Source organism: Mauremys reevesii, linkage group 1 (genome assembly GCF_016161935.1).
Source record: "Mauremys reevesii isolate NIE-2019 linkage group 1, ASM1616193v1, whole genome shotgun sequence".
Classification (NCBI taxonomy): domain Eukaryota; kingdom Metazoa; phylum Chordata; order Testudines; family Geoemydidae; genus Mauremys; species Mauremys reevesii.
The window spans coordinates 44977584-44999986 of NC_052623.1; the positions used below are offsets into that span (position 1 = coordinate 44977584).

Below are 22403 nucleotides of genomic sequence, written 5' to 3' on the forward strand. Positions count from 1 at the left end.
GAAAGATTTTCTGCAATAATTTTGCTGTTGTCATAAGTGAACTACACTTCCAAGCAGTCTACACAACTTCTTTCAAGATTCATTTATTTTACTTACTAATTTATATTGACCTGCCCCTCTGACATACTCTGAGTGCATTAGTGAATGTCACATAAAACACTATTCCAAGAAAGCTACAAGACAGAGTGCCTCCAAAAACTACACCCATTCATTTAACAAAAGAGAAACCTCTCCCAGCCATATCCCAATCCCAAGCAGCATTTCTCACCACAGTCAAGAACTTTATTATGTAAACATTAAGGAATAATTAAATAAACAGTTCATTAAAGTTCTGGAATTCTGAAAGAAAGTCCTATAAATAGCTGGAAATTGTACCCACGTTCCTTTCCAGCACTCCATGGAGCCACAGGACAACTGGCACCCTTGTGAGTTTCAGCAGACAGTTCAAGGACTGCATGGATATGGACACATTTCTGTCAGTGGCTGGTCCTCAAGCCCTGCTCTCAAGTTCTTATACGTGCAGCCCTCATGAACAATAGTATTGTCCGGCAAGAGCACCCGAAATGCTATAAATGGCCACTATACATAGTATTTGCATATGCTGGATTGTAACAAAGCACCAGTGCTGCCCCCAACTCCTACTGCAATTGTAATCCCATTCACTTTTCCTCAACTGTGCTAATCTAAGTGCAGACTTTGGTGAGCAACGTGCACCTTTCTCCAAATTATCCATCTATGGAACTTCTATAGCCCTCATAACCACAGCACCTGAGCACCTCACAGTCCAACATTAGGAAAATACAGTTATCCCCATTTTACAAAGGGGGAAACTGAGGCACAGAGAGACTAAGTGATTTGCCCACGATCACACAGAAAGATTGTGACCAAGTATGGACTTGAACTCAGGTCTCTCATATTCTATGACTAGTGCTCAGACCACTGGACCATCCTTCTTGTTATGCGGAAGCCTTTCTACACAGATCCTGAGCTAACAGGGGGCCTGATTTTCAGGTACCTGAATCTCCTGCTGACATCAGCTCGAGTTGTGAAACCTCTACACTTCTGAAAGTCAGGTCCTGAGCGCTCAGCATTAGCCCTTGGGCACTCTAGGCTTCTTTCAGGAGCACTCAGCAGCCTGCAGGATACCTCTCTGGTATTAAAACTCAGATTAAACATGTAGGATTAAACGTAAAGCAATTAACAGAGTCTGTTAGAGTACTTACAGGATGTGCCACAATACACTGCTTCACATGCTTAAGGCCAGCGAACAACTTAGTAGGCAAAAGCGTGGAAGTTGAGCTGCTTAGGATAACATCATTATTGACAATAAGATCTAACTGACCAAAAATCTTCTTTTTTAATTCTAGTTTCTCTGGCGTGCATTCCTGGAATAAAAAGTAGTAATAATAGCATTAGAAATCCTCCAGTTAATACTAGTTATCAATACATTTATTTATTTTTCTGACATATATACTGAAGCTTTCAAAGAGATCTAGGCACCCAGGCAAACAAACAACCTAAAATACATATGCAAACAGATTTAGATGTACCTGCCAGCCATAATACTCTTCTCAGATCAACTCATCCATTTAGAACAGGCCTACATGAGGAAATTGGCAAGCATAGCTATAATGAAATAATTTTTTTGCTAGGGATAGGCCAATATAACTTCCCCATGTTGATGCTCTATTCTGGAATAAAAGGGACTTTATTTCAGAACAATTACTATTCTTCAGCATAATTCTGCTATAGCAATGCCGGTCGATCTGCCTATGTAGGCAAGCCGTAAGTGAACAGATACGCATTGCAGTGTACCTTAAAAGGTAGACAAACTCAGGATCTGTAGGATCAAGAGGGACAAAGCAAGTTTCAGAGATCAAGACCCTGCACTGGAAATGTCTGCCAGTGGCCCTGAGACATACAAAGCTAGGGATTGACATCTGAAGTGCCCCTGATGACTTCATCTGTGAAGGAGAGAAGAGGTCTCCAAACCTTAATGGGCACTGTAGGTCAAAATATTCAAAATAACCAGCTGGAAGTCAATGCAGTCTGTGGAGCACATGTACGAATCTTTACTAAGCGGGTAGACAGCCATATTCTTCATTGACTGAAGTTTTTAAATGGTCTCCCAGTGCAACCCTATGCAGAGCATGCTACAGTAAGCCAGTCTAGAAGTAATAAAGGCACAGAGGATGACTACAGTGGAGCCCATATCCAAGAGAAAAAGTTGCTACCTCTTTGCCAAGTGAAGATGGCAAAAAATAAAAACAAACAAAAAACACATACAACTCTTTTCTACAGGCTATGATTGCTCTCTGGACACCCAACAGTAGGCAAGGTTCAACTAGGATCCAAATTCAAATGTGAATTTCTGTAACAAAAGGCAGGTCTATCCCCTCAATAAAAGGGCAGATAACATTTCCATCCTCTCCTGGGGTCAGCGCCCCAACCCACCCATCAGCATTACTCCCCCGTGTTACGTTATGGGAAGAGATGGGGGAGGAGGCTTACATTTGGTTTATATAACTTCAGACGGACTTTCTGTGGATGTTTTGGGGTAAGGAATTCCATCAGACTGAATACAAATAGGTAAAGAATTTTTTTTTTTAAATCAGTTTGTGTGGAATTTTACTAAGCTTTAAGTCATAAAAAGTCCATGACTCAGAAAGGATAAGTGAGGTCATTTAAGAACAGTAGATAGAGTCCATTGTAATAAATTCCATTATCAAAACAAAATGATACTCTGCTTTAATTCCTGGATCAGTTAAGCTAGCAAGCTGGTTAAATTTAAATAGTTTCTTTTAGCAAAGCCACAGATGAAAAGAACTCTGCAGATACTGTTCACGCTAATAAAAGAGTTGCACTGAATTGCTTTATTGTGAGAACTTATTGTGAGACTCTCTACCTGAAATACTATGCCTTCTTTCAGATCATATGATAATCAAAAGGGGAAAGCTCAGAACTGTAGGAAACCCAAACCAGCTATGATTATGTAAGGGTTCTGAATGGAACATTTGCTTGAAGTTTCTTGTATAGTGACACAATTGTATTCAATTTGTTCGACCAGTGGAATAAAGTTTCTGTCCTTGTGAAGCTTGGAATTATTTTTTTAATCAGGGATACTGACTCCCTGAAGAACAGAGAGAAAATTAAGCCCTAAAAAACCTATTAATCTGGAACTTCACTTGCTGTCAATTAGAAAACTTGGAGAAGTCTGTAGCTATTCTGTTTACCCTGAGAAAAAGGAGATCCAATTATAGGTAGTTAAAATACAGTACTAAGCCTCTCATTTGCTCTCTGGAATAGTCAGTGCAATCCATCTGAATGCATTTTAAGTGACACTGTATATACCTGTGCCTCCCCCCACACACATTTTTTGAGACTATCACACTTCTCTTTTGCTGCAAACAGTATGTCCTTATTCCAAGTCTCTAATGCCCGAATAAGGTTACTACAACCCAACTTTCAACTTAATTAAACCTTACAACAAACATATTTTGTAACAGCCTGATGAGAACATGCCAATTTGTTGGTTTTCAATAACAATGCCCTGGAGAGGCTGCACTGTACAGAAGTTTAATACCTTTTAGAGTTTAACCAATTTCCAAACAGTGCAACCTTTCCAGTGAATCTAAAACCTCTCTGTGAATCTAAAATATAAATTCAAACAATTCAGAGTAAATACATGTCCAAGCTGGAAACATTGACTCCATCTGCCAATTAAGAGCCTGATCCTGAGAGATCTGGCAACTCTAAAAGGGTAGCTGTACACTAGAATTTTTTTACCTCAAGTTAATTTATTGCTATGCCTCAGCCTTGGGTAAAGTACAAATGTTTGTAACCTAGAACAAAAGGCCTCTAAAAACATAGGTACCTCCAGTTAATTGGCAATCAATTAACCTGAGGTCAGAAAGTCTAGTGCAGACAAACCCAAAGACTTCAATGTAGACAATTATCTTGCACAACTCTGCTACATTGTGCATTCAACGAACCTTTTAAAAGCCTGCTCCAGCCTTCATAACCTTAACATACTGTACCTGCCAAAAGCAAATTCATAGGTACTATGTCAATGTCTGGTACTCTATAACACAGTGATTCTCAAACTTTTGTTCTGGTGACTCCTTTCACATAGCAAGCCTCTGAGTGTGACCCGCCCCCTAGGGTGACCAGACGTCCCGATTTTATCGGGACTGTCCCGATATTTGCTTGTTTGTCCCGCGTCCCGACCAATGTTAGGTCGGGACACTGGACAAACAAGCAAAGGCTCTGGAGCCCAGAAGGGCTCGCGCCCTCCCCCGCCCTGACTCTGCCCGCTCCTTCCCCCATTGGCTCCTCCCAAATCCCGCCTCTTGCCAAGCATGCCATGCCCAGGAGACGCAGGGGAGTGCGGGGCCGGGGTGAGTGTGAGTCTGGCCTGGCCCTGAGCAGGCAGGACTCGGTACCTGAAGGGAGAGTAGGGGGGCGGCCCGCGGGGCCAGGCGGCGGCTGTTCTCCCCACCTGGGCAGCAGGACTCAGGAGCAGCTGCTGCTGCAGCTCCCACTGCCGCGGGGGGAGGAAGCGGCCAAGCACGTGGCGCTCAGCGGCTGCGGCTTTGGCGCCCGGGCCAGAACCCCCCGAGCCTGGGCCTGCTGCAGGGACCCAGCAGCGTGCACGCTGCGCCCAGCCCCTGGCCAGTCGTGTCTGGGCTGGCTGCCCGGCTGGTGCAATCCCGCAGCGGAGGCATCGGCAGCCCAGCCCCATTCGTTCTCCTGCGGGACCCAAGCGGGATGGGGGGGCTGGGGCCTGCTGCCCCCACTCCGGGGCCGCCCGCGGGATTGCACCAGCTGGGCAGCCAGCCCAGACGCGACTGGCCAGGGGCTGGGTGCGTGCTGGGTCCCTGCAGCAGGCCCGGGCTCGGGGGGTTAATGGGTGCTAGAGCCGCAGCCGCCTCGCTTGACCAGCGGCCGCTTCCTCCCCCCGCGTCAGTGGGAGCTGCAGCAGCGGCTGCTCCCAAAGTCCCGCTGCCCAGGTGGGGAGAACAACCGCCGCCTGGCCCTGCAGGCCGCCCCCTACTCTCCCTCCAGGTACCGCGCCCGAGTCCTGCCTGCTTGGGGCCAGGCCAGACTCACACTCACCCCAGCCCCGCGCTCCCCTGAGTCTCCCGGGCCTCCCTCCAGCGCTTGCGGAGGGAGGAGGAATCGGGGGTGGGGGATTTTTTTTTCTCTGCCGCCATTTTTTTCCCCCTCTGTCCCTGTTCCCCCCCCCCCATGTCCCGATATTTGACCTGGGTGATCTGGTCACCCTACCCCCCACCCCTTATAAATTAAAAACACTTTTAAATATATTTAACACCATTATAAATACTGGATGCAAAGCGGGGTCTGGGGTGGGGGCTGACACCTCACGACCCCCTGAGAGGTCCTTACCCCCCGTGTGAGAACCCCTGCTATAACAGCTAGAGGTGTTTAATATTATTATTGATTCGGTCTTTTGATACTAGATCAATTCTTTGTAAGACAGAGCAATCAGGACATTCTCCCAGATTTTCATTTTTATTCAAAACTACTAAACATAGTTGTTTCAAAAACTCAGTCAGTGGTTTGGGGTTTTTTTTGTGTGGTTAAGTCCTAATGTTAATATACAGTAATACATGACCATCTGCTAAAATAAATGTTTCATGTCTGTTACAATATTTATGGGTCACTTTCATTAAAGATTGTCATGTTTAAATGTGCATGCCTATTCCAAAGTTGCTGTTTCCGCCATGTGCATGCAAGTAATTATTATTTAGTATTTGTATTGCAGTATCATCTCATGACCCCGCTCAGGGACCAGGGCTCCATTCTTATAGACACTGAACACATATATAAACAAGAAGTCCCTGCCCCAAAGGGCTTGCAGTCTTGGCCTTGATCCTGCAGTGGTGCTCTGCATGGGCAAAGGGGTCTGACCCCACAGATCTCATTGCAGGATTGTGGCTACAGTAATCCTAAACACAATTTTCACTATTGGCTTGTCTGTACAGTTGGGTAATATGCCCTATGGGGGTGTGATTTCTAAAGCGCACTAATCAGTTGCACATTAATTGGCCTGTGAGGACTCTGCCAGTGTGCATTCAAGGTTCCCCCACCTGCTTTCAGAAGAATGTTAGGGAACCTTCATTGTGCACCCACAGCGTCTACACTGACCAATAAATGCACAATACATTAGTGTGCTTTAAAAATCACATCTCACAGTGCACATTGCTGCCCTATTTTTCTCTTGGATGGGGTTGAGCAACTCTTATGTAATGGAGAGTCTCAGCTTCTAGCCTCAAAAAGCTGATTGTCTTTTCTTAATGAAAAAGTGAGGGGGAAGAACCTCTGAAAGGAAAAGCACAAATCAACATTGCCAGGGGCATAATGGCACCTGAGGTCTTCCCTTAACCACTACCTCATTCTTCCGCTTTTCAGCATATAAAGCCTGATTTCAAGAAATGCTGAGCACTCAGAGATGCACACATTGACTTTTACTGGAGTGGTGGGTGCTCAGCGCTTCTAAAAATCAAGCCCATAATGTCTTTCCTGTGGCTATGGGAGTAACTGCTGAACCAAGGAAGCTGTGACAAAGAAATCCTGATCACTTTCTGATGGTTACAACGTGTAGTCTGGTTATGTGAAGTTAGATCGAGGTTTCCCAACACTACAGATCCTGGCAGGATGATTTCTCATACATATACACCTTTTAATCTGTCTGTCTGTCTAATGCAGCACTATCGTGACAGAAGCCATGTCCAGACTAGCCGTCAGCTAGTGGGACAGTTGTTGAGATGCAGCAGTGAATGGAAGGATTAAAACACAAGAAGAAACCTTATGGTTCTGAGACAGACTCAACAAACCCCATCAGGAAAATAAAGTGCCATCACTTTTTCCCCAAATACTTTCATCTTCTTTCATAGATAAAATCCACTCAGAAAAACAGTGTGAAAAGATAAACAGAGAATTCAAGCATAGTTATTGCTTTATCAACCAACTACTGAAATAGTTAAAAAAGCCACCTGGATTTAAAAACAAAAGGCCTGATAAGTGTCAGCCTACATAAAGAAGATGGAGGCAGCTTATCAGCATATTGATAGGCACCACCAAATATTTGGAAAAAGATATTTGGAAATTTAGTCAAGAATTCCTTGAAATTCTCTCATTGTGTCACTTAGCTATAAAGCTGGTGGCCATAGTTAGTTAAAGATAATTTTGGAAAACTGCAGCATATCTTTACTAGAAAAGTGACTTCTGTAGAAAGCCGGCCACTTTGGAAAGAAATAATGTGCACACTCCAAAGTTACTGCCAAGAAACAGTCCAAGCTTAGCTCTATGCAAATTGAACATTATAACTTATGAGCAAATTATGGTTTTCTTTCAAAATTTGCATTTAAGATTTTTTTGGAGGGTGAGGGTGGGGGGAGAGAAGTATATCTCCAAGTGTCAGTGGCAGTACAGAAGTACATCCATATTTTGACTAGCCCCTCCAGTAAGAAGGATGCATGTGTAAGAGCTGAGATGCATGATGAGATAAACTGCAAAATCCATGCATTCATTATCAAGTGGGTCAGAAAGGTACTGACAAAAGTGGATTCAACAGTACAACAAACAGATGGTAGTACATATGCAGAATCCCCTCTTTGTACACACAGTTTCATACATTCCAGTGAGGAAAACGAGATCCATACAACCAAGCTATGGAGTCCTGATTAGTCAATGTGCTTACTAGAAAAAGGGGAGAATAAGCAGAAATGTGGCTAGGCTGCACATCAGGAAACAGGATGTTTATTGAAACAGAAACCATAATTCTACGGCTGCTGAGCAGTGCACAGGTTAAGCTCAGCATGAGTCCACCAGAATGCTGAAGAGGTGTAGTCTATGATCAAAGCCACAAGCACAACAGAGATTTGTGTCTGTATGGCACCGGTGACCTGTATGATCAGTCATAATAGGTGAATCACACAACAGCAGACCAGTGAAACTGCAAGGTACAATAAGACCAGAGGTGAAAGTAAGCCGGTTCGGGCCGGTACGGAGTACCAGTAAAAAAAGGTGCAGCAGCGTACCAGCAGATAAGTGGAGCATTCAGTACTGGCTTACTTTCACCTCTTTTGGCTGCATAAAACACAGTTTAAACTCAAAGCTAATAAAAGCTTTGAAAGGGAAAACTCACTGTCACACTGGTTTCTCTTCTCCCTCCTCCTCCCAGACAGGCTGCCAAGGCGGCTAGGCTCCACGTTCCCTTGACCCCTCGCACTCAGCAGGTGCTGCAGCGGCTCCCCTCTAGCTTGCAGCAGGGGGACTGGAGGAGAGAAACCAATGTGACCATGACTTTTCCCCTTCCACTGGCTTTTATTAGCTCTGGATTTAAGCTGTGCAGCCAAATGCCTATTCTATTCTGCCCCTGCCTTGGTCTCACCGCCCCCCCGCGCAAATAACGGTGAGTGAAATTAACAAGGATGCCAGAAATGTCCCCTAATCCCGCCGGTTGAACCAGGGAGTGAACAGGTGAGTTTAAACTGTTCCCATGCAGGCAGCAGGCATCCTGGGCAGGCTTCTCCCTCAGCCAGTCCCCCGACTCCCTGCTGCAAGCTAGAGGGGAGCCCCTGCTGAGTGCCAGGTTAGGGGGAGGGGAAGCATGGAGCCTAGCCCCGTGAGCAGCCTGGCTGGAGGAAGAAGAAGAGAAACCAATGTGACAGTGAGTTTTCCCTTTCCACTGGCTTTTATTAGCTCTGGATTTAAGATGTGCAGTTAAATGCCTATTGTATTCTGCCCATGCCTTGGTCTCACTTCCCACCCCCCAACAACTGTGAGTGAAATTAACAAGGATGTCATAAATGGCCCCTAATCCCACAGAGTGAACAGCTGAGTTCAAACTGTTCCTATGCAGGCAGCAGGTGTCCTGGGGAGGCTTCTCCTTCAGCCAGTCCCCCTGCTCCCTGCTACAAGCTAGAGGGGAGCCACTGCAGCCCTTGCTGAGTGCGGGGGTTCAGGAAACACGGAGCCAAGCCACATCGGCAGCCTGGCTGGAGGAGGAGGGAGGACAAGGAGAAAAATGTGACAGTGAGTTTTCACTTTTTCAGGCTTATTCCAATATTAAAGTTTTATTACAGACAGTACTAGTAGTAGTAACTTTATTTTGTATATCAAAGTCATGCAATGGGAGGTATGAAGTATATAGGAGAGGTAGGTTGCTTGTCTCTGGATTGTACCAGTAAGAAATGTAACTCACTTTCACCCTGGTACCACCCCTTCCGCCTGAGGCCCTGCCCTTCCGGGGCAGAGTGGGCCCCGTACCGGTAAGACCTGTATTTTACTTTCTCCCCTGAATAAGGCTAACAAAGGGTGTGATTCAGTGCCCCCTGAAACTAATGAAGACGCTCCTCACTGACTTCAATGGGCTTTGAATGAGTCCCAAAGCAACACACAGTGGGCGTGCATACTGGGTAAATGAATAAAGGTAAACTGTGGTAAACCTGGTATATACATTTTGAGGGTGGTATGATCACCAAAAACTCATATTCCCCCCAAAGCTGTTTCACGTCAGAAAGTTTTACATGTAGTTTACTGATCTTGTCTGAAGAAGGTTTAAGTAAAATAGTTTTAAAATATTAGGTCATCCAACCTCAAAGTCTTTTACTTATGATTCTTAGTTCTGTTAGCTCAGGCCTCTGCTGCAGATTGGGACCTATATCATACTTTTCTTCTAGAAGTCCAAAAATGAAAATCAAGAGCTAGGGAACTGGCGGCCATTTTCTTGCCTTCTATATCATATCCTGATGTGCAGTCTTCTCAATGAACAATAATTATCTGCCTGAAGCTAGCAATTCACAAATTGAAATCCTAGAATATTAAGAAGAGTATTAATATGCCAGTGTCTATTGTCTACACACACAAAAATTTAAATGGTTAGTGTATAAGAAGGATTACAAAATGAAAGTTAGTGGTACATTTAGACTGCAGTTTTGTTTTGCTATTTGTAGTTATTACAGCCAAGATGAAGGCACCAATTTTGTTTCCAATCCTATGATTACCGTTATACGTGCCCATTCCTTTTGCAAAAAATATCATGAATAAAACTGTAAAAAATATTTATATTCTTGGCAAACGTATTGTTGGCAAATGTAGTTTTGCCATTCTGCCATTCTAATAAACGGTTAAATGATGGATACACCAAAATATATCTAATAACTTAAATAAAGAGAAGAGCACTTCCAAAGATTTACACTTACTTAACAAATCAGTTAAAACTTTCAGCATTGTGAAAATGGGAATACCTTCAAATTTTTCCACTGATACACTTTTGGGATGGTTTTGTTTTTAATTTAAAAATTGCAGATAAACTTATTTGCATGCATTTTATTAAATCTCCAGGACGTAGAAGATAGTTCAGTGATTGCTTTAAATCAGGGGTGGCCAACCTGTGGCTCCGGAGCCACATGCGGCACTTCAGAAGTTAATATGAGGCTCCTTGTATAGGCACCGACACCAGGGCTGGAGCTACAGGCGCCAAGTTTCCAATGCGCCGGGGGGTGCTCACTGCTCAACCCCTGGCTCTGCCACAGGCCCTGCCCCCACTCCGCCCCCTCCCGAGCCTGCCGTGCCCGCACTCCTCCCCCTCCCTCCCCCAAAGCCTCCTGTATGCCACAAAACAGCTGATGGGAGGTGCGGGGAGGGAGGGGGAGGCACTGATTGGCGGGGCTGCTGGTGGGCGGGAGGCGCTGGAAGCGGGGGAAGGAGCTGATGGGGGGCTGCTGACGTATTACTGTGGCTCTCTGGCAAAGTACATTGGTAAATTCTGGCTCCTTCTCAGGCTCAGGTTGGCCACCCCGATTTAAATAAAAAATGGTAGAAAGCTTGCCAAGACTGTAGACTACACCACCACGGACAAGTTGATAGAAATCAGACAGTGGCTTCTGTCTCTATAGATTTTCAAGCACACATCTTTCCATGCTTCACTGTACAACTGTTAGCAGCTGCATCATCTTCCTGCTGAGTAACTGGGTTTGTTCCACAACTGTGTTTTGTTTTCTATACGATGCACAATGTGAAAGGGCTGTATCCATTTATGGTATCATACAAATAAACTGCTGCATGTCATGTGTGATAAGTTTTGACACCTGTCTGTGTCCTGACTATTTTAGAGAGTTTTAAACATTTTACTAAGATTAATATTTTGTATCCCGGCCATCCCTATAGCCGGCTGCCTTGGTTACTCTGGACCACATTCATCACAAGAGGAGAGGCAACTTCTCTCTGCTTCAGCCCTTAGGGCTGTCCTATCTCTTGCCCTTGCTGTCATGGCCCCTAAAGCTATTGCAGTACGTGGTGTTGCTGGGCCATGGGACTGCCCTGACTACTCCCCCCATAAAAATCTAGAATGCCGCATATAGGAGCATTCCCAGGAGGGCTGGACGGCCCCTATGCACTGATTAAGACAGTGCAATAGGGCTGTAGTACAGGGATGAATTCTCTTGTATTAATCAATCAGCCTATACAGGTCTTAGAAAGACAGACAGAGATAAAGAGAAATAGAACGAATGCATTAAACATTTAAAAAAAAATCTTAAAAATGATTTTAAAAAAAGGCTTTTGTACACCTACAATAAAAAACCCACCATCTAAAAAATCCAATATCTCAAGACATTCCAGGCCTAGAAGCAAGTGCTGTGTGTTGCACTGGGAAGCTAGCATTCTCATTTCCATCGCCTTAAAGCTCCCATTTCTAACCCTTCAGCATTGTGAGATAACAGACTTTAAACTTCAGGATTGAATATTGCCTGCCCTGGCTATGAGACCCATATCACCTGTCGGGAGTCAGGACAGTGGAATAATGTAGGGAAAGAAAAATATTTTTCTGTCACATTGTCAAAAATAAAATAAAGTAACTCCAAAGTCACTGTTGGAAGCAACTCAGACATTTGTACTGCTCAGCCCTTTCCTGGACAGTACAAATACATTAAGTCCATTATTCCTTCAACAGAATAATATGCACACAACTTGTTACCCCAAATGGAGTAACCGAGACACTTCAGCTTGAACACACTGGATTGGATAAAACAATAAAACAAGTTTATTAAATATAAAGAGATAGATTTTAAGTAGGGCTGTCAATTAATTGCAGTTATGAGTTGATTAACTCAAAAAAAATTTCTTGCAATTAATTGCACTGTTTAACAATAGAATACCAATTGAAACTTCAGCCAATTACTCAGACAAACAAGTTTGGTTACAATTTGCAGGCAATAATGCTGCCCGCTTCTTGTTTCAATGTCACCTGAAAGTGAGAACAGGTGTGCGCATGGCACTGTTGTAGCGGGCGTCGCAAGATATTTACGTGCCAGATGCACTAAAAATTCATATCCCTTCATGCTTCAACCACCCTTCCAGAGGGCATGCAATCATGCTGATGATGGGTTCTGCTTGATAACGATCCAAAGCAGTGCGGATCGACGCATGTTCACTTTCATCATCTGAGTCAGATGCCCCCAGTGGAAGGTTAATTTTCTTTTTTTGGTGGTTCAGGTTTCCACATCTGAGTGTTTCTCTTTTAAGACTTCTGAAAGCATGCTCCACAGCTCGTCCCTCTCAGATTTTGGAAGGCACTTCAGATTCTTAAACCTTGAGTCGAGTGCTGTAGCTATTTTTAGAAATCTCACATTGCTACCTTCTTTGTGTTTTGTCAAAGCTGAAGTGAAAGTGTTCTTAAAATGAACATGTGCTGCTATAACATGAAATATATGGCAGAAAGTGGGTAAAACAGAACAGGATACATATAATTCTCCCCCAAGGAATTCAGTCACAAATTTAATTCACATTTTTTTTAATGAGCATCATCAGCATGGAAGAATGACCTCTGGAATGGTGGCTGAAACATGAAGGGGCATACGAATGTTTAGCATATCTGGCAAATAATTACCTTGCACTGCAGGCTACAAAAGTGCCATGTGAATGCCTGTTCTCACTTACAGGTGACATTGTAAATAAGAAGCAGGCAGCGTTATCTCCTGTAAATCTAAACAAACTTGTCTGTTTTAGCAATTGGCTGAAAAAGAAATAGGACTGAGTGGACTTGTAGGCTCTAAAGGTTTATGTTGTTTTGTTTTTGAGTTCAGTTATGTAAGAAAAAAAATCTACATTTGTAAGTTACACTTCCACAATTGAGAGATTGCACTATAGTACTTGTATGAGGTGAACTGAAAAATACTATTCATTTTATCATTTTTATAGTGCAAATATTTGTAATAACAAATAATAATATAAAGTGAGCATTGTACACTTGGTATTCTGTGTTGTAATTGAAATCAATATATTTGAAAACGTAGAAAAGTAATCGAAAATATTTAATCAATTTCAATTGGTATTCTATTAACAGTGCGATTAATCACAATGAATTTTTTGAGTTAATTGCGTGAGTTACTTTCTTTTATTATACAGGTATTATAAAGCATCCATTAAAATGTTGGCCAATCTAGTTGTTTTTTAATATAATGACTAACTCCTAACTCAGTTGCTGCAAGTCTTCTCAAGGCTAAAGAAACAAAAACAATTACTTAGATACCCAAAATGATTTAGCTCATGCTAATATGAAATTTGACACTTGCTAAATACATTGGCTCTTAAAATGACAGAAAAATCTCTACCCATATGATACTGTACAGATAACCACTAACTCGGTAAGGTGAAATCCAGAATCTTGAAAGAAACATTTTGTACTTTTCTAAAGTTCAGAAAACAAATAGGCTATAACAGTGATGAGCTCCCAAAATCCTAAGAACCGGTTCCCTACCGGGTCCTCAGCAGCACTTCGGCAGCGGTGGCGGGAGGGAGGGGGTGTCTTCACTCTCGCTCCAGGTTTTCGGCGGCATTTTGGCAGCAGGTCCTTCACCCGGAGCGAGTGAAGACACACACACACACACTCGCCGCCGAAGACCCGGTAGGGAACCGCGCAGTGAGTACAATACAAGCCCCACGTGCCTGTCTCCCTGCCCCGATCCGACCCTAACTGCCCCCCTCAGAACCCACACATTTCTCCCCCCCCAAAGGGGTAGCAGCAGCAGCCCGGGGCTCTGGGGGCTATTTAAAGGGTCGGGGCTCCCCTGCTTCTACTGCCCCGGCCCTTTAAATAGCTGCTGGAGCCCTAGGGAAGTGGCAGGGCTCTGGCAGCTATTTAAAGGACCAGGGCGGCAGAGGCAGCTGGAGCCCCGGACCTTTAAATAGCCCCCGGAGCCCCTCACTATTCCTGGGCTCTGGGGGCTACTTAAAGGGCTGGGACTCCCCTGCTTCTACCACCCCGGCCCTTTAAATAGCTGCCGGAGCCCTGGCGTAGAAGCGGGGGACTGGCAGCTATTTAAAGGGCCAGGGCGGTAGAAGCAGCAGGAGCCCCAGACTTTTTAAATAGCCCCCAGAGCCGTGCAGCCCTATCTCAGGGGCTCTGGTGGAAATTTAAAGAGCCCAGGACTCCAGCCCCTGCTGGGAGCTCCAGGCCCTTTAAATTGCCCCCTGGAAACGCCAGGCCACCCCTTTAGCAACCAGCTTCTAAATTTAACAACCGGTTCTTGTGAACCGGCTCCAGCTCACCACTGGGCTATCAGTGTTCTAGTTCCTTCAATTTCAGATTACTGTACTTGAAATCTACTGCATGCTGTTCAGAGCAAGTAACTGCCTTACAAATGTCTGTTCAACTTTACTCAATATAAAATACAAGACAGGGTATGTGGACACTAATTTTCAGAACTACGTTACTTAACTAACCTCCCCCATCTTCCACTTCTATGTTGTATCCTTTAATTTAGTCTATTATACAGCTGAAGTACTTTACACATGTATAACAGAGACGAGGTGGGTTAGGTAAAATCTGCTCTCACCTGCGAGTACCTCCCCCTGAAGGTCCCATTGGCCAGGAACGGGGAACCGCAGCCAATGGGAACTTTGGGGAAGGTAACCGCAGGTGAGGACAGTGCGCGGAGCCCTCTGCCTCTCCTCCCCCTGGGGCCGCAGGGACGTGGTCCCAGCCACTTCTGGTAGTAGCACGGGGACAGGGCAGGCAGGGAGCTTGCCTTAGATCCGCCGTGCATTGCTGCCACCTCAGAGCTGCTCAAGGTAAGCAGTGTCAGGCTGGAGCCCACATCCCCAACCCCTCCTGCACCCTACACCCCAACCCCCTGCCCTGAGCCCCCTCCCTGCACCCCTGCCCTGAGCCCCTTCCTGCACCCCAACACCCTGCCCTGAGCCACCTCCCACCCCACACCCCTCCTCTGCCCCAACCCCTTGCCCTGAGCCCCTTCCTGCACCCCGCACTCCCTCCTGCACCCCAACCCCCTGCCCTGAGCCCCCTCATACACCCCACATCCCTCCTCTGCCCCAACCCTTTGCCCTGAGTCCTTCCTGCATACCGCACTACCTCCCATGCCCTGCATTTCCTCCCGCACCCCTGCCCCAGCCCTACGTGCAATTTCCCCACCCAGATGTGGCCCTTGGGCCAAAAAGTTTGCCCACCCCTGCTCTAGCCCTTGCAGATGAAAGCCTGGAACACAAGCAATTTATAGGACTGTTTCCAGTCTTCTGATATGGCTGTCACCAACAAAGCGCTGGGGAGAAGGCATCTCAGACCCAAACATCAATGGATCGGCCAACAGACCCTGGATAGCATAGAAAAATGATGTATGACTTGCTTAAACAGGACCAACCAAGAATACCAACTCCTCAATACCTTGCATAACACAGCTTTAAAACAGGACAGTAAGACATTTAGGGCAAAGGCGGCTCAATTGATGAAAGCTGCATCTGCCAGAAACAACTACAGCACTGTCTATAAAGAACGGCACAACTTAAAAGCCAGTCCATGAAACAAACCTTTGCTTGTCAAAGATTGACGTGGTCACATACTGAACCCCAGGGCAGAATGTCTGAGTAGACGGAAAGAAAACTTACACAAGCTTCTTAACCACATCAGAGCTGCAGATCTGCAGCTGCAGGAGCACCCGAGAGTCCAGTGACTGCCTTTCCATGTAACAGAGGATGTCCCTGTCAAGGAGGTTCAAAGTGCAGCCTGTAAGCTCAAGAATGGCCATGCTGCCAGTATTTGTCTTATAGCTGCTAAGCTGATCAAGCATGACCGGGATTCCATCTTGGAGTGGCTGACTCATATTAGCAACAAAGTATGGATTCATGAGAAACTACCTGTAACAGGGCCCTGGCTCCTCCCCCATCCAGTTTGCTGCAGAAATTTCACAGACTCCACCAGGGGTGGTTTTAGTGACACTTTATTTCTATTTCTCTTCACCAATATCACCACAGTCTCCCATGCTCCTGCCTTTTTACAATCTTTGCTAAGCTTTAGGCCCTCTCAGCAGGACCTGAGGGGAACAGAAATCTCCCAACTCGGAGGCCTCTGTATGGCTAGGCTCAGCTAGCCCTGTTCCTCCCTCCCTCCCCGCTGCACTTTCTTCCTGTGCCTCTTTTATCAGCCCTGGGGTGATGGGGCCAATTGAGTTCTTACCCTCCCCACAGCCTGATTAGATCATTACTCCAACCAGCTTCTCCTGGGGCACTAATTAGCCTTTAAGTGATCAGAGTGCAGGGTCACCTACTCACTCCCTGCACTCTGTCGCACGACCCGATGACAGGTGCTGGGGGATTATTCTCCCACTTTGGAAAGGGAAAGCCGATGCTCTGATGTGTTCCGGTCACCACAGCATCACTTTGCTTTCCATTCCAAGCAAACTGTTCACGCTGGTTCTTCTTGAACTTGCTAAGCCTGCCAAAAGCAATCTACACCGTCTACAGCAAACCAGGTTTATGCATGATGATCAACCACAGTGCAGATTTTTTCAATAATTTGTGTAATAGTAAAAGTCCAAGAGTTTTGTCCCAGGAAGGATGAGGTGTCTATAGTCTTTACTGATTTAAAAGCTGACTTGCTCTCTGTTGATCATCACTCCCTTTGGCGCTACCTGCCTGGCAAACTCCTCAATCTTCTTGAGAAATGCACTGCCATAGCGAGAGCTGTGCCCGCTTAGGTACTAGAATGTCCAACTGGTTTGAATACAACAGAAGTGTCTGTCAGTGGCATGTGGCTGCTCCTGATTTGTTCAACACCATTACTGACCGAAAGATGGAAGCCATCACTAGCGACACACTGTAAGGTCTGAGGCCTTTTTCTGCAACCATATTAGGAGAGCAGCAGTCATGAGCCAAGAAGCAGAAAGACAAATCCTCACATCCATTTAAATTACATTAGAATAAAACAATATCGACCTGTTAAGAAGGAGATCCTGTCCTAATAGTACCTATCATCACCAGATAAAGACACAGATCTTAAGGTGTTTAAAGAAAACTTTGTTTGACAGCATCCTGTCTGGCAAGGAATCACTTAGCAACAGTTGCGGGTGCAAAATCTCTACCTCATTATTGTTTTGCTTTTATAGACTCATAGGGCTGGAAAGGACCTCGAGAGGTCATCTAATCCAGTCCCCTACACTCATAGAAGGATTAAGTATTATCTACACCAGAGGTAGGCAAACTATGGCCTGTAGGCCATATCCGGCCCACAGGACCGTCCTGTCTGGCCCCTGAGCTCCTGGCCCGGGAGGCTATCCCCCCTTCCCCTGCAGTCTCAGCTCGCTCGCTCCACCGCTGGCGCAATGCTCTGGGTGGCGGGGATCTGAGCTCCTGAGGCAGCGTAGCTGCAGAGCCTGGCCTGACCCGGTGCTCCGTGCTGCGTGGTGGAGATGGCGGGAGCAGCGTGGCCCAGTGCAAGCCGGGCAGCCTAGTGCCGCCAGACACTGGTGCTCCAGACAGCACGGTAAGGGAGCAGGAGTGTTGGATAGAGGGCAGGGGAGTTCAGGGTGGTGGTCAGGGGCAGGGGTGTGGATAGAGGTCGGGGGGGAAACAGGGGGTTGAATGGGGGCAGGAGTTCCGGGGTGGGGCAGTCAGGAAGGATGGGGGGTTGGATGGGCCGGCGGGGGGCAGTCAGGGGCAGAGGTTCTGGGGACAGTCAGGGGACAGGGAGAAGGGGTGGTTGATGGGACAGGGGATCCAGGGGGGCGGTCAGGAATGAGAGGAGGGGTTGGATGGGGTGGCGGAAGTCCGGGGCCAGTCAGGGGACAAGGAGCAGGGGTGTGTGGATGAGACAGGGGTCCCAGAGGGGCTGTCAGGGAACAGGGGGGTTGGATGGGGCAGAAGTCCTGGGGGTGGGGAGCAGATAGGAGATGGGAGCCAGGCCACGACCCCCTCCCCTAACCAGCCCGCCATATAATTTACGAAACCCGATGTGGCCCTCAGGCCAAAAAGTTTTCCTGCCCCTGATCTAGACTATCCCCAACAGGTGTTTGTCTAACCTGCTCTTAAAAACCTCCACAACCTCCGTAGGCAATTTATTCCAGTGCTTAACCACCCTGACACTAGGAAGTTTTCCCTAATGTCCAAACTAAACCTGCCTTGTTGCAATTTAAGCCCATTGCTTCTTATCCTATCCTCAGAAAAATTATTGTTCTTAACCTCTTTCTCCTCCTTGTAACAACCTTTTATGTACTTGAAAACTGTTGTCCCCTCTGAGTCTTCTCTTTTCCAGACTGAACAAACCCAATTTTTTCAATTTTTCCTCATACATCATGTAATCATTTTTGTTGCATGAGACACAAATAACTTAGTGGGGCCACTTTTTACAAATTTGTGTACAGTGAAGGGTGCAGACTGACAACCAAGACAAAAGGAATAAAATGGTCTTAAGTTCTGGCAGAAAGTGAATAAGATGAATTCAAATAATTTTTCACTTTTACCCAACTACTATAAGGTTCTAAATGATCAAACTTTGCTAATGGGTTATAACAGAGCTTAGCTAGCAAATATTATTATTGAGACCTGATAAGGCATCAGGATTTTAAGTCTCATATCACTTGCATGACAATTTTTTCTTCAAATGAAAATGAGTTAAGCAGATAAATGAAGATATATATAGGTTTAAAGTTTACTGCTTCGGTGTGTATTCAACAGTTTGCCCCCAACTGAACACCACAAAATATTACAATAACCTTTGTTTGCTAGAAATGGAAAAGTCCTCAACTCACCTGAATGAACATAGCACCATCTACTGCTGTCTTTAAGTCCGTACAGCCACTAATGAGAGACAATTGCTTCTCTGCATTCAGAGTTCCTTTCAGCATTCCTGACTTTTCCAGCTCCTTCATTTCTTTGCTAGTGAAAATACAGAATATGCATATAAATTTGTTACATCACACGCTCTTTTTACCAGTTGGCAACCACGTCTAGCCATTCTTTGAAAGCTATTTTTGTTATTTTGCAATGTCACTTTATGAGTTTGATAAGTTTAAGTTCATGGTTAACAGTTCATGCTTCCCGGTTGGAGGAAAGAAAAGAGATAAGGAGAGCATAAGTGAAATCACTGGGGAGGGAGGGGTGAAAGGTACATGACCCCTACACACAGTTTTTTATTATCCTACTTATGTCCTCCTCAATGTGGCTCTAGGATCATTCTTGGTAGGGTGACCAGACGTCCTGATAAAATCGGGACCGTCCCGATATTTAGGCGGTACTCTTTTTTTTTCCCCTCTGCCGGCAGCACTCGGCCTTTGTTTGTTTGTTTGTTTTTGCTCTGCCGGCGACACCCCCCCCCCCCCCGCATGTGTCCCAATATTTTCTTCCTCTCATCTGGTCACCCTAATTCTTGGTTCCATCAACTTTTTAAATAATCAAACAGTGTGATCCTGCACCACTGAAATCAATGAGAGTTTTGCCATTCCCTTCAATGTAAAGAGGATCAGGCCCTTACTGTGGTTGCGCTGGAGGTAAGAGAGAGGATCAATAAATGGTCCATCCTGAAATTGGACTGTATCACCAAGCCGATTACACATGAAGTGCCTGTATTTTAGGACAGATTAATTTCTACAGAAAGAGGGAACATACTCTGCATTAATGGACTGTAGAGTATCAAGCACTATTTTATGAAAGTGGAGGTCTGTTCTATTGTAAACCTACTATTTCATGTGTTTATAACATGAAGTTAACTATAGTTTGTTTTAAAACAGGGATCGGCAACCTTTGGCACGCGGCCTGCCAGGGTAGGCCGCCTGGTGGGCCGCATGCCAAAGGTTGCCGATCCCTGTTTTAGAACTTAGTACATGGTCATAGTCTGGAAAGAAGGCATTTTCTATTTAACCTTTGCTTTCTTAGGGGGAAAAAAGCCACTGTTAGAGGAATCTCCTACTCGCATATAATTTAGAAATACTTTTTATGTTTTTAAATGCAATTTTGTGGTGCTTGTCCCTATGCTGTCCCTTATGTACCTTCTCCAAATCAACTATATGAGCCACTACTCTGTCTTCCTTCAAATCTCTTTTTTAAGATTAATTTCCATTGTTTGGTTGTGATACACTGCAAATTAACTCATCTAGGAACAAGGAATGGAGGCCATACCTACTGCATTTGGGGGCTCTGTCCTGGAAGGCAGTGACACTGAAAAGGTTTTAAAGGGTCATAGTGGACAAATAACTCAACGTGAAATGCCAGTGTGATGATGTTGGAAGTAGGGTTAATGCGATCCTTGGATATATAAACAGGGGAGCAAGAACAGGGAAGTGTACAGTATCTTTAATCTTTGTACAGTATTGATAAGACTGTGTAGAGTTATGGTGGCCATATTTTTAAAAGAATATTGAAAAATTGGAGAGAGAGCAGGGAAAAGCCATTCAAGTGATTTGAGGGCTGGAGAAAATGCCTTATAGCTAGAGGCTTAAAGTGCTCAATCTGTTTAGCTTATCAAAAAGAAGATTGAGAGGTGACTTGATTTCAAGGTGTAAGTACCTCCCACAGGGAGAAAATACTGGGTACTATAAGGTTCTTTATTCTAGTGAAGACAGACATAAAAAGAACCAATGACTGGAAGCCAGGGTGGATAAAAATAATTGATTTTTAAAAAAAAATTTAAATAAAATAAATCAGATTTTTTTTTATTTAAATTGGATTTTTTTGATAAAATGCTTTTTGAGGAAAAAAACCTATCTAAAGATAGTTTTGAGCTATAATGTATCTCATCATGGAATAGGGATTATAAATTCTAATTCTATAGTATGAGACAATATGTTCATGTAATGTTTAAGAAAAGTTTTCTAAATGAGTTCCAATAGTTCATGGATTAGGGACCCAATCTTATGGGTTCCCAGAGCTTCTATATATATTATTTAGGTTAATCATTCTATCTACCCAATGGGACTCAGTGCTCAGTCTAGAACAGGGGTAGGCAACCTATGGCACGGGTGCCGAAGGCGGCACGCGAGCTGATTTTCAGTGGCACTCACTGCCCAGGTCCTGGCCACCGGTCCGGGGGGCTCTGCATTTTAATTTAATTTTAAATGAAGCTTCTTAAACATTTTAAAAACCTTATTTACTTTACATACATACAATAGTTTAGTTATAGATTATAGACTTATAGAAAGAGACCTTCTAAAAACGTTAAAATGTATTACTGGCATGCGAAACCTTAAATTAGAGTGAATAAATGAAGACTCGGCACACCACTTCTGAAAGGTTGTTGACCTCTGGTATAGAAGATACCATCAGAGATGCTTAGTTTTGCAGTTCTCAAACTGTGGATTTGTCTCTCCAGAGATAACATGCTTGTTAAGCACAATAAATGTTTTAAAATAAATAAATAAAATATAGAGGTGAGAAATACCAGACCTCAACCCTATTGTCCCTCTGCAAATTTGTGTACACAGACTCAAATCCCTTACCTCAGAGTTTCTCAAACAGGGGTCGCCGCTTGTGTAGGGAAAGCCCCTGGAGGGCCAGGTCGGTGTGTTTACCTGTCCCGTCCGCAGGTCAGGCCGATTGTGGCGGATCGCTGCTCTAGGCCAATGGGAGCTGCCTGGATCGCTGCTCCAGGTCAATGAGAGCTGCCACTTCCAGCAGCTCCCATTGGCCCGGGGCAGCGATCCGCGGCCAGTGGGAGCCACGATCGGCCGGATCTGCGGACGGGGCAGGTAAACACACTGGCCCGGCCTGCCAGGGGCTTTCCCTACACAAGCGGTGACCCTTGTTTGAGAAACTCTGACTTACCTCTCTCTAAAAGTGAAAAGTTTCAAAAAGTTCAATGAATATAAGATTGTTGGGGACGGAATAGATCTAGACAAGGAGAAGAAGTCTGGAGATAAATGTGAGAATGGAGGGACCAGGCAGTAGAAACAAAAATGAAACCATTTGAGAAGCATATTCCAGAAGTCTTGAGGTCTTTCTGAGTGTAGCCTTCATTGATTTGAGATCTACCATACCATTCTCTCACTAGAAGGGAAAACCTATAATGGCAGCAGGCCGTAAAAGAGACCCAGTTTGGGAATATTTTAATGAAGTTCCTCTATCTGTGGGTAAGACAGGCATGCATGCAAAAT

General features: G+C 44.9%; 1 protein-coding gene across 7 annotated transcripts in view; it reads right to left on the reverse strand.

Annotated features, from left to right (window-relative positions):
* Window positions 1–22403, reverse strand: part of CRYL1 (crystallin lambda 1) — a 94930-nt gene that overhangs the window by 31269 nt on the left and 41258 nt on the right. For all 7 annotated transcript variants that reach the window (XM_039527339.1, XM_039527331.1, XM_039527348.1 and 4 more), the window contains 2 exons: window positions 19068–19194; window positions 1224–1385 (listed from right to left, as the gene is read on the reverse strand). In XM_039527339.1, the coding sequence (XP_039383273.1) occupies window positions 1224–1385; window positions 19068–19194 (289 nt within the window). The remainder of the gene's footprint in view (window positions 1–1223; window positions 1386–19067; window positions 19195–22403) is intronic.